General features: G+C 37.8%; 1 protein-coding gene across 1 annotated transcript in view; it reads left to right on the forward strand.

Annotated features, from left to right (window-relative positions):
- LOC136858032 (zinc phosphodiesterase ELAC protein 1) overlaps window positions 1-13,233 on the forward strand; it is a 120,435-nt gene that overhangs the window by 14,304 nt on the left and 92,898 nt on the right. Inside the window, exons 2-3 of the mRNA XM_067137247.2 lie at window positions 10,687-10,802; window positions 10,880-11,032. Coding sequence (XP_066993348.1) covers window positions 10,687-10,802; window positions 10,880-11,032 — 269 coding nt within the window. The remainder of the gene's footprint in view (window positions 1-10,686; window positions 10,803-10,879; window positions 11,033-13,233) is intronic.

The raw sequence follows: 13,233 nt of genomic DNA on the forward strand, positions 1-13,233 counted from the left end.
CCTCACACTCTTTTCTTTCAAGTTATCTAGATCTCATCTTGCATTCTTTTCTTCAATTTCTTGAACTTCAGATGACATTTCATGACCACCAAGTTGCGGACAGAGTCCACATCTGCTCCTGGGAACGTCTTGCAATCCAACACTTGATTTCTGAATCTCTGTGTAATCATTAATGAAGTCTATTTGATACCTTTCAGTATCTCCAGGTCTTTTCCATATGTACAGCCGTCGTGTGTGGTGTTTGAACAAACTATTAGCAAGGACTAAATTATGATCAGTGCAGAATTCAACCAGCTGACTTCCTCTTTCATTCCTTTGTCCCAGCCCGAATTCTCCTTCTCTTCCTTGGCCTACCACTGCATTTCAGTCTCCCATCACAGTCAGATTCTCGTCTCCCTTTATATATTCTTTTAAGTCATATCTCTTCATATATTCTTATAACTTTTTCATCATCTGCTGAAATAAGCATATAGTCCTTCACTATTGTTGTTCAAGCCGTATGAAAAGCCTGGAGTTTATGTATTTCTACTTGCCTACATTCTGTTTTTAATCGTTTCTAGAACTTTTTGTTTGATGGACTAAAATTCGACATAAGTGATGTCACAGTATCTTTTAATTTATGGCTAAAATTCTCAATATTGCTATCTGTAATATTTAGCCTTTTGTGCTTATATGCCTTATTAATTCATTAGCTAATGTACCTGTGCTTCACTACAGAATTCTACAATGTATACAGAATTCTAGGTTAGGTAGTGTACACGTTGTGAGTAAGATTGTATTAAATTGCATAGATCTTAACGTTACCCCAGAAACGTGACGGGGAAGTCACCAAACTTCTTTTCTCATGTGTAGATTGGATTAGGGAATTTTCATTGTAATGGTAGGCCTTCTTGCCTCAGACTGTCACTCTCCACCTGCATCTTAACATCCTCAGAAAAGACTGTCTTAGTGGTTTTCACAACTGAAATCAATATAGGTCATTACAATGACGTTATTAGGAACTTTTAAAGTTAAAAATTTTATGATTGTTCAGTATTGAATAGAGAAATATACAATATTAAATAGAAGGAAGGATTCACCTTTCAATACTCCGTTGTTAAGTTGAACCAAATAGAAGTTACAACCTGTTCATTTGGGACCGGTTTCAACACATTTGAAGTGTCATCATCAGCCAATTAGCAAAGCAGTGCAAAGATTAAGTCATTGTGTCAGTTGTTTTTAGATCTTTATGACTCTTGGTAGGTGTGCTAGGTACCAACTGATGAGCCCAACCTAGCACACGAGGGCGAAACGCTGGCAACTAGGAATGAGTTAGCTGGAAAATTTACATTGTCCAATAACGGACCACTTATATTATAAACTAGCAAGATACCCGTGCTTCGCTACGGTATTATACTGAAATTTATAATTGAATGCTTATTGTTTTAGATATATAATCCGCCGAAATTCGCGATCGGACTCGTTTTCTGCGAGAATCCACCAAAATTCCCGATCTGACTGGTTTTCTATTATTTTACCGCACGTTTCCTCCCATTTTTAAATCTTCCTTTCCAGCAATCGATTTCGTACTTCCCGGGCTAGGCTCAGGTATTCCTCCCGGTCAGTTGGGTCCGTAAATCTTTGCCATCTTTTCCTATAATATTTTTAATATGGATAAAATCCTTCAGGAGATCCGGCGTGCTGTCAAATTGGGTGCCTTGGCGGCACTGAACCCGCGGCCGGACAGCATTCTTAGTCATTACCCGTCCAGGAGCCGTTTCCAGCGCGGTCCGCACATTTGACGACGGTCCGGAATATTATTATTATTATTATTATTATTATTATTATTATTATTATTATTATTACTATTATGTGTTGCTGGAATGGCTGATGACAGGGAAAACCGGAGTATCCGAAGAAAAACCTGTCCCGCCTCCGTTTTGTCCAGCACGAATGCCACATGGAGTGACCGGGATTTGAACCACGGAAGCCAGCTGTGAGGGGCCGGCGCGCTGCCGCCTGAGCAACGGAGGATCCTTATAAGTACATTAATAACAGTAAAATCAATTGGTCTCACCTCCATCTACACCCCACTGCCGTTAAGTTTATTTACCGCCAACCCCCCCCCAAAAAAAAATAAAAGAATGCTTGTTTCTTTATGTTTAAGGGAGATTCCAAACACCAATGTTCACGTGTATTACCTTCAGTTTTGAGATATAAGTATCACCATAAAAATAATTTACTTTTTTTCACTTAATCAATAATCCCCCCTCCCCTAAGTGAATTTTCCCGCAAAAAATACTTGTTTCTTTAATAGTAAAGGATCTTCTAAATACCAATTATCACGACTCTAACTCCTTCAGTCTTTGATTTATGTGTCCTCATGAAAGGAATTCAACCCCTTTGCACTCCCGCCCTCCAAGATGGTTTCCCCACCAAAACGCGTTTTTCTTTGTTTTTAAAGGAGATCCAAATACGAATTTTCACGTCTGTAACAACTTTAGTTTTTATTAGATGTATGTATTCTCATACAATTAATTTTTCAATTTTTTCACCCCCCCCCCTCATTCATTGGATTTTCCGAGAATACGTGTTTCTTTACTTTTAAAGAAGATTGCAAATATCAAATTTCACGTCTGTAACATCATCATTTTTGAGATATCAGTAGCCTAATTAAAAGAATTCATCACCATTTTCAGTCACTTTTACCCCCCCCTCCACCCAAGTGGTATTTCCGAAAACTAAAAATACACTTTTCTTTATGTTTAACAGAGATAAAAAATACCCACTTCTGTAACATGTTAAGTTTTTTAGATATACTGTAAAAATTCTCATTTTAAAATTTCACTCCTTTTGAGTACCCCTTAAGTGGAGTTTCCAAAAACAAATCACCTATATTTCTTTACATTTACAGGAGATTTACACCCACTTTTTACGTCTGTAACATTTTACGTTTCCAAGATATTCTGTAGATATAGTCTTTCAAAAATTCACCCCAATTTGTCACTCCTCTTTAACCGCCATTAATTAGCTTTTCCAAAAACTAAAAAATACGTGTTTCTTTATTTGTAAATGGAAACCCCATATGCGAATTATCAGTTCTGTAATATCTTTTGTTTCCGAGATATGTGTATCATCATTAAAGGCATTCAACCCATTTTTCACCCTTTTACACCCCTCCTATTAGGATTTACAGGAAACAAAATAATACGTGTTCCTTTATTTTTAGAGGAGATTCTAACTACCAATTTTAACATCTGTAAATTTTAAAGTTTTAAGATGTAGACACACTCATTTTTAAAATTTCACCCCCCTTTTCACACCCCAATATTTGGATTTTCCAAAAACGAAAAAATACGTGTTTCTTTACTTTTAAAGTAGATCCAAAATACCAATTTTCAGGTCTGTAATATCTTCAGGTTCTGAAATATAAGTAGCCCCATGAAAGGCATTCAACCCATTATTCACCCTTTTACACCCTTCCTATTAGGATTTTCCGAAAACAAAAGAATACGGGTTTCTTTATTTTTAAAGGAGATTCTAAATACCAATTTTTACATCTATAACCTTTAAAAGGTTTGAGAAATAGATACTCATTTTAAAATATTACCCCCCTTTCACCCCTCGCTTAATTGGGTTTTCCAGAAACAAAAAAATACGTGTTTCTTTATTTTGAAAGGAGATCCCAAACACCAATTTTCAGGTCTATAATATCTTCACTTTCTGAGATATAAGTAGCCTCATTAAAGGCATTCAACCCCTTTCTCACCCCGTTTTCACTCCTCCTATTGCGATTTTCCGAAAACAAAAAAATACATGTTTCTTTATTTTTAATGAAGATTCTAAATACCAATTTTTACATCTGCAAACTTTAAAAGTTTGGAGATATAGATTCACACATTTTAAAAATTCACCCCCTTTTCACCCTCCCATTAATTGGATTTTCCAAAAACAAAAAAATACGTGTTTCTTTATTTTTAAAAGAGATCAAAAGTACCAATTTTCAGGTCTGTAATATCTTCAGTTTCTGAGATATAAGTACCGGTATCCTGATTAAAGGCATTCAACCCATTTTCCCCCATTTTCACCCTTTTTCATCCGTCCTATCGGGATTTTCTGAAAATAAAAAAATACGTGTTTCCTTATTTTTAAAGAAGATTCTAAATACCAATTTTTACATCTGTAAACTTTTAAAGTTTTGAGATATAGATACACTCATTTTAAAGTTTCAACCCCCTTTTCACCCCCTTAGCGACGGAATATCCAAAAATCCTCTCTTAGCGAGCACCTACATCTTAATATGAATTTATCCCCAAAATTTCATTTCTTTATGTCCAGTAGTTTTGGCTCGGCGATGATGAATCAGTCAGTCAGTCAGTCAGTCAGGACAAGTTCTTTTATGTATATAGATTTACTCATTCGGGACAAATATTTCAGATTTCCTATGGGAATCAACATCTGTATCATCTGATGGTCAAGCAGGCATCAATTTTTGGTAAAGAGACAGTCTCTCATAGTGCATTGGCACTGCCGGTAGCTCCAAGTAGCCTATGCAGTGGCCTCCACGATATGCACTAGCCAGAATCTTGGAAGGTGTGCTAGGTACCAACTGATGAGCCCAAGCTAGCACACGAGGGTGAAACGCTGGCAACCAGGAATGAGTTAGCGGGAAAACTTATAATGTCCAATAACAGACCACTTATATTGGTATTATAAATTTACTCATTTGGGACAAATATTTCAGATTTCCTATGGGAATCAACATCTGTATCATCTGATGGCCAAGCAGGCATCAATTTTTGGTAGTGAGACAAAGTCTCTCATAGTGCATTGGCACTGCCGGTGGCTCCAAGTAGCCTACGCAGTGGCCTCCACGATATGCACTAGCCAGCGTCTTGGTAGGAGTGCTAGGTACCAACTGATGAGCCCAACCTAGTACACAAGGGCGAAACGCTGGCAACCAGGAATGAGTTAGCTGGAAAATTTATAATGTCCAATAACGGACCACTTATATTGGTATTATTCCACGCTCGACTCGCAAAATGTCAGTGCTCATCTTCCTGATGATTGCTCTCTCTTGTGTAGTCTCCACCCGGAGATCTGAATAGGGAGCTCTTTTACCTCTGGAATATGTTACCCAGGAGGGAGCCATCATTCATTCCTTCATTTAGAGAGAGCTTGCATGTCCTCCAGAGTTAGTTATGGCTGTAGATTCCCGTTACTTTCAGTCGTGTTGCAATATCAACACAGCTAAGCCATGTTAAACACGATTACATGCCCATATCACTCAATCATCCGGACTGCCGCTCTTGCAACATCCAAAAGGCTCCTGCCCTCCCCTTTTGATGAACCATTTGTTAGTCTGGTCTCTCGACAGATACTGATACGAAATGGTTGCACCTATGGCTCGGCTATCTGCTTCATCGGGATGCACAAGCCTCCCCATTGCTGCAAAGTCATATGATTCACAGGAGAGGAAGATAATGTGAAATTGGAATTCAAGAGGACAAACTAGGGCAAATATTCATTTATAGGAAGAGGAACTAGGGATTGGAATAATTTATCAAGGGAAATGTTTGATAGGGATTCTACCACCTGGGTGACAGCCCTGAATTCAGGTCAGGGACGGACTGACTTACTTTCCCACTTGCATGACAGACAACTGATTGATGATCCATCTTGTTAAGTACAAATGTCGTTTTACAGACAGTGCAATTAGCAGCAGTTTTGTTGTGGCTCTTTCCAAGTCATTCTGCAAATTCAGGTTTTAGCATTGCTCATTAAAAATAATCCTTTTCCCTGCCATTGAAATAGTATTTCAAAAGTTTGTCATCAGCAAGACTCTTCACAAATATCGGAAAAGAAAAAAAAAAAAAAAAAAAAAAGAAACAAAAAAACCCACCTGCTCAGGGACATAGCTATGAGAACCCTGAAAAGGGCAAATTTTTAGAAAAACCACTTATTTCAAGAATATTAGAAAATGTAGGTACAATGATGCCTTTGTTGGCAAGATGTAGTGTTTACAGTGCACTATGTCTTCTGGTATGGGCTAGAATAAATTTGTTACTTTCATTGTCCTGTCTTGCCCGCCTGGTGGCCATGATTGTTAAGGCGCTGAAGTCTAAAAACGGTATGACACCGAGGTTAGCCTGTTCGAGTCCTGTTGGTCGAAAAAAATTTTACCATCAGAATGTTGGCCGGCAGGGTAGGGGAGGTGGTGGTATACAATTTCTAATCACTGTATTGCGTGCCAAAAGCCTGGATTAAATTCCAAACCTCTCCGCAGTGCTCATATGGAGTGAGGGAATATGACTCTGTTGATGGTGATTCGTCTGCCGGATGGGGACGTTAAGCCCTGAGCAGACCCCTTGGTGCTCTTCGACAGGAGTAGGCTATGTGCCGGCACCGGGTTTCACCCTCACCCTACTATCATATATCATGTCATTCATTTCATCTCATTAACTCCTCTGATGAGGTTGACGTCAGGAAGGGCATCCGGTCATAAAAACCCGCCACGACAGATTCATCTCACCTCATACCCGACCTTGTAGGGAAACGGGATAAGGGTTGGACAAACATTGTCCTGTCTCAGTCTCAGCCTTGGCTTTTACAATTTGAAGGTGACCGAGGTAGAAATACCATTGCTTATGCAGCCAGTCCCTGTTATGAATGGTGTGAAAATATCACTCATAGGGTCGGTTGGTGCATGCATTTCAGTGGGCTTGACAGACTGATATGTGATAGCAACTTCTGGCTCGGCTGGTTACTTACAACATAATATGAATACAGGATACCTGGTAGGTTCTACCATTAACTTACAGAAATTCTTGGTAAGTTCTTGTTCTAGAATTGTCTTGAAACAAGTTTATCATTACCAACTATTACCTAAGGATATCTAAAAAGACTTAGACTTATTATACAGATATTCTTGGTGTGTTAAGGTTCCAGAGTTCACTTGAGTACACACACATACAACTGGAAGTTTCCTGAACAACTTGGAACACATACAAGATTATTTACAACTGACAAACAGAATCTAACCTGTAATATATGAGCTATATGCACATGATTAAACCTAAATACATAACCAAGCCAATAACAATATCGAGAAAATTGGCCACGTTGCTAAAGAACGTTGTTCAGGATAAGGCCTTTCTCACTGAAGACAGGGAAAACTTATCCAAGACTGAAACAAAAAAACTGAAATCCTACTTATACCTATCATTGATACCTATTATGCCCATTAACAGTTCTGAGGGTCAGATTCACCATCCTCTTGTCTATTCTTTTTCTTCTATGTGCCCTGCCCAGTCTCCTGGACGTTGGCGATCAGTGTGGAGAGTGCTTTTCTGTCTTCAGCAACACGGTACAGTTCTTCAGTACTTTTTATGCCTGTCCAGTCTTTAATATTCTAAAGGAATGTTGTTCTCCTTCTGCCTACTGCTCGGCGCCCTTCAGTTTTGCCTTTCAAAATTAGATGTAAAATTGCGTATTTTTCACCATGCAAAACATGCCCTAGGTATGCAGTTTTTCTGCATTTGATGGTGGTTACCAGTTCTTTTTTGCATTTTGCTCTCTGTAGTACTTGTTCATTGGTGGCATGGTCAATCCACGAGACTCTAAGCATTCTTCTATGAAGTCGAAGTTCTAAGGCTTCCAGTCTTTTGATGGTGGTCTCTTTTAATGTCCAAGCTTCAACCCCATAAAGGAGAGTAGACCAAATATAACATTTCACCATACGCTGCCAAAGTTTTAAATTTAATGCATCATCACCCAACAATGTTTTCATCTTCCTGAATGTTGATCTTGCAATTTCTATTCGGCTCTTAATTTCTAGGCCTGGATTCAAATCATCCATTATCCAACAGCCAAGATATTTAAGTTTATTTACTTGTTGAATATGTTGGTCTTTAAGTTTCAGCATTATTTCTTTCTCTGCTGAAAACCATTAGTTTTGTTTTTTTGATGTTGATATTTGGACCCATCTCTTCTCCAACTATATTAATTTTGTCCATGAATAGTTGCAAACTTTCAACACTATTAGCAAGAATTACTGTGTCCTCTGCATATCGCAAATTACTTATTAGTTCTCCATTTACTTTAATTCCCACTTCCAAATCTCTTGATGCTGCCTTAAATAGGGCATCTGAATAGACGTTAAACAATAATGGTGACAAAACACAGCCTTGACAAACTCCTCGTCGGATTTCTGTGTAGTCCGTTGTATCATTATCAACCTTCACCACAGCCTTCTGATGCCAATACAGGGTTTCAATAATTCTTATATCTTTATCATCAATTCCAGTTTGCTGCAGTAGTCTGATGAGTTCAGTATGTTTTACTCTATAAAAAGCCTTTTCATAATCTATGAAACAGGCAAAGACATCCTTTTGTTGATCCCAACATTCTTGAAGAAGAGTCGTTAAACTGAAAATAGCCTCACAAGTTCCATATCCATTCCAAAATCTAAACTGGATATCATCCAGGTTTTCCTCACATTTTGACAAATGGCTCATTAGGCTAATGCGATGATATTCACCAAATTTTTTGGAGGTTGTTTTCTTTGGAAGGGGCATGAAAGTAGAGGTTAGCCAATCTTGAGGTAATTTTCCGGAGTTATAGATGTTATTGAAAAGGTCCACTATCTTATTAATTTGTTCTTCATTGATAAGTTTCATAACTTCAGCTGGAATTTCATCTGGGCCTAAAGCTTTCCTATCTTTTAATTGGCTTATCGCATGAATTACTTCCGATTTCAAAATGCTCGGTCTATTTGAGCATTCACGATTTTCATTTAATGTTGGTCGATTATCATAGAAGATTTCTTCTATATATTCTTCCCATATCATAATTTTGTCAAGATGATTCATAATAGGTTTCCTTGAATTATCTTCTACAACAAGAGGCATCTTTTTTCTGCAAGTTCCAGTTACTTGTTTTATAATTTTGTGCATATTGAAGGTACCATGTTTTTCTTCCAAATTTTCAATGTTTCTGCATTTTTCAATCATCCGATTTTGTTTTGCCTTCCTAATTTCTCTTCTAATTTGACCATGTATCTGACTGTATTGAGCCGTATTGTTTTTAGCTTTTCTGCGTTCTTCCATTAAGTCCAATATATCATCTGTCATCCACTTCTTTTTTGTCCTTTTATCAGACTGTAGGTATTTCGTGTTTACTTTCTGTATAGCTTCTTTTACTTCCTCCCATTGGTTTTCTCCCTGTTGACTATTCAGTGATACTTGTCTTAGCTCTTCATTAATTACTTTTCCAACTTCTTGTTTTATTTCTTTGGTCAATTCGGTTGGAATGTTTTCTGTAAAATTTTCAATTTTAGTTGTACATCAGCAACTAGTGGATTATGATCAGAACCTATATCTGCTCCTGGGTATGTAATAACTCTTTTAATGAAGTTTCTGAACCTCTTATTTATGAGGATGTAATTGGTTTGGTTCCTGATAAGAACATGATGTTCACTGTCACCAGGTGAAACCCAAGTGTATAATCGACGATCAGGAAGTTGATACCATGTGTTTGTAATAACCATTTCATTTTCTTGACAAAATTCATATAACCTATCCCCGCGTTCATTGGATTCTCCGAGTCCCCAATTTCCTACCAAATTTCCTTGTCAGCCTTTGCCGATCTTAGCATTGAAATCTCCCATTATTATGGTTATGCTATCATTTTCTGTTGATTCCCCTCTGTTTATTGTAAGATAATTTAGTTCAATACAACTGTTACTACAGTATATCTTTAACCCATAAAATAACCCAAGTGTACAAGCAATGTGCATGGCAGTATGAAGATCCATTCCATGCTTACCTTTCAGTTTTCTGTAACTCTCTGTTGTTTGTCTTCATGTTAACAGCAACATTCAACTTTGTCTTCATTTTAAAATATATTGGTACACATACATTGTTCTTGACTTTTGAATAATTTTCATTATTTTCCCTGTCCGGCTCCTTGGCTAAATGGTTAGTGTGCTGGCTTTTGGTCACAGGGGTGCCGGGTTTGATTCCTGGCAGGATCAGGAAATTTAATTGAATAATTCCCCTGGCACGGGGACTGGGTGTATGTGTCGTCTTCATCATCATTTTATCCTCATCATGATGCTCAGGCTGCCTATGGGCGTCAAATAAAAAACCTGCACCACGCCTCTCCGGAGGCCACATGTCATCATTATTATTATTATTATTATTATTATTATTATTATTATTATTATTATTACGTTATCATAGACTAAGTTTTGATTACTCTTGTCCTGGAGCAGTCTTAACTTGCTCATACACAATTATGGGTTATTTCAAAGTCTAATGCCGTTCAGACATTTTCCTTTTTTGTCAATAAAAATGCAGCATGTGGTATTTTTTTACAGACGAAGTAGTACAGTATATGAGAACTTGAAAGTTGAGTTTGTGTGGAATATGCTGGATAAAAGAGAGATGTAGTTATTCTATTTCATCATGATTCCAGTAATTTGTAAAAACACATATGTTCATCATCCAGTAATACTTTTTACAAACTACAGTTATGACGCAATGTCCTCCCAGCAGAGCATTAGTAACTATCTGTATTCACTACAGACAAACTATCCTCAAAATTTTAGAAGTAGTTGGTTGCCAGTATATTCGGATGTTTTGTACAGTAGTCTGTATGTGTGAATACAAAATGATATGTTTTCAGTTGGGTATATTAATGTTTTAGATGGAGATGTGTGGTTGTTTGACTGCGGGGAAGGTTCTCAGATACAGATACAGAAGAGTGGTGTAAAAGTGGGCCGTATTACCAGAATATTTATCACGCATTTGCATGGGGACCATGTAAGTATAGAAACAAAAATTGGAACATAATTTCTTGTGATGAGTTCATGAAATATACCATGTCTAATTTCGAACAGTTGTTTGGCTTGCCAGGATTGATGTGCACTCTTGGAAACCAGGTTACCGAACGGAAAGACTTCACCTTGGAGATCTTTGGTCCTCAGGGTCTGCGTAAATACCTTCGCCATGCTCTCAGCTTGTCAAGAAGTCCATTACCATATTTATATGTGGTATGCTCCAGTTTCTTTTATTTGTAATTATAATCATAATTTTCATATTTATTTCATTTCATAAACAATTCTACAAATGTCACTATCTCTTTTTAGATATTGTAATCAGCGACTTCAGATAATTATGCATTTAAAAATATCAGAATATGCATGCAGATATGCACTAAAATGTTGAAGTATACATTGCAAAAACATAAATCTGATATAGATTTATATTATAAAAATAAATGTTATACTTTAAACACTGCCAAAGTAAATAAACAAACTGACTGACTGACTGACTGACTGACTGACTGACTGACATGTTTTTAAGTTTGCAGAGACTGGAGTTTTGTTTAACAGAACACACTGAATTTTTTCTGAGTAAACTTGATTTCTTAGGTTCATTAGGGATTGTTAAACTTTTTCAACAATTCCAGTACTAATGTGAGGTGACAGTCCTTATTCTTGCAATTTATTGATGGCTAAAGGTATGCTCATCAAATTGAAATGAATGTATATAAGTTGCTCATAAACACAATTTTTGCTGAAGACTTCTTGTGCTTTGTTAATAGAAGGTTTCTTCAGAATCAAGGCCTTCAACTACCTCCTTTACTACTTCAAAATAATTGGCATAATAAGCAGCAGCTTTGAGCCATGTTCCTCTTCTTTTATGAACGGGTGAAGGCGGGAGCGACACATTACCAGCTGTGTTCTAAAACATATTCGTGCTATGTGGAGCCTCCCATGGCTATGCACATGTAAGGTGCAGCATCAGTTCAAGCCACGAGCACATGATACTACAGAATGCATGATGGCCACAAAGGAAAACTAAATGGTTCGTGTTGTGGGTCACTATAGGCATGTCCTAGTTCGTGAACGATGGGCAATGGCTGAATGGACTAGTAAGTGGTCCTGAGAGTTGGGATACCAGTTGCTATGGATTGGGAGTGGGCATCTCGGACATATTCTGAGTCATGGCCCTCCTTGTGCTCAGGCGGCTAGGGCTATACAATCCACCAAAGGTCCCTGACCCGTTAGAGGAGAGAACCTCACTGGGACTATGCATAAGTACGGAGAGCATCCTTCTTCACAGAATTTTCATCGAGCCTTGGATCTTTGGGAGTAATGTAGTCCCATTTCCATTTAACAGACGAGGGACTCCTTGGAAACAACTTGGTGAACAAAACTGAATTAGTTGGAGAGCTATCAACATCAATGGGGCTCAAGGAAAAGGAAGTAGAACTGGCTGAGTCATTGAAGAGAATGACTGGATGGGTTAGGAGTTAATGATATTCGGGTAAGGGGAGATAACTAAGAAGACATAGAAGATTATAATGTGTACTTGACAAGTGTTAAAAAGAGAGGGGCAGAGTATGGGGTAGGACTCTTCATGAGGAATATTATTGCATGCAACATAGTTTCTGTTAGGCATGTAAATAAACTATTGATGTGGGTATATTTGGCAGGTGGAGTAATTAGGACGAGATATATCTCATTGTATTCACCATGTCAGGGTGTAGCTGAGGATGAAGTTGACACGTTTTATGAAGCATTGAGTGACACATAGTCAGGGTCAACAGCAAGGATAGGATAGTGCTAATGGGCAATTTCAGTGCAAGTATTGGAAGTAGAACTGAAGGATATGAGAAGGTTATTGGAAAATGTGGGGAAGATATGGAAGCTAAGAGGAATGCGAAGTGTTTACTGTACTTCTGTGCTAGTATGGGATTAGCAGTTATAAATACATTATTCAAGCATAAGGCTATTCACCACTACACATGGGAGGGTAGGAACACCAGATCCATAATAGACTGAATCCTAACCGACTTTAAATTCAGGAAATCTGTTAGGAAAGTGTGGGTTTTCTGGGGATTTTTTAATGACATGGACCACTATCTGATCTGCAGTAAACTATTTCTAGGCCTGGGATAGAGAAAGTGAAATTTGTCTGCAGGCGAATAAGGGTAGATAATCTCCAGGGTGAGGAAGACTCAAGTACATGGATATGATTAGCGAAAAGTTCCAAACAATAGAAAGTAAGCAGTTTCAGGATATAGAAAGAGAATGGGTGGCATACACGGATGCTGTAGTAGAAACAGCAAGGAAATGCCTGGGAACGACTGTGTGTAAAGATGGGAAAAACTAACATCTTGGTGGAATGATAAAGTGAGAGCAGCTTGTAAAATTAAAAAGAAGGCATATCACAAATGGCTCCAAAC

The sequence above is a fragment of the Anabrus simplex genome, chromosome 1 (genome assembly GCF_040414725.1).
Source record: "Anabrus simplex isolate iqAnaSimp1 chromosome 1, ASM4041472v1, whole genome shotgun sequence".
NCBI lineage: Eukaryota > Metazoa > Arthropoda > Insecta > Orthoptera > Tettigoniidae > Anabrus > Anabrus simplex.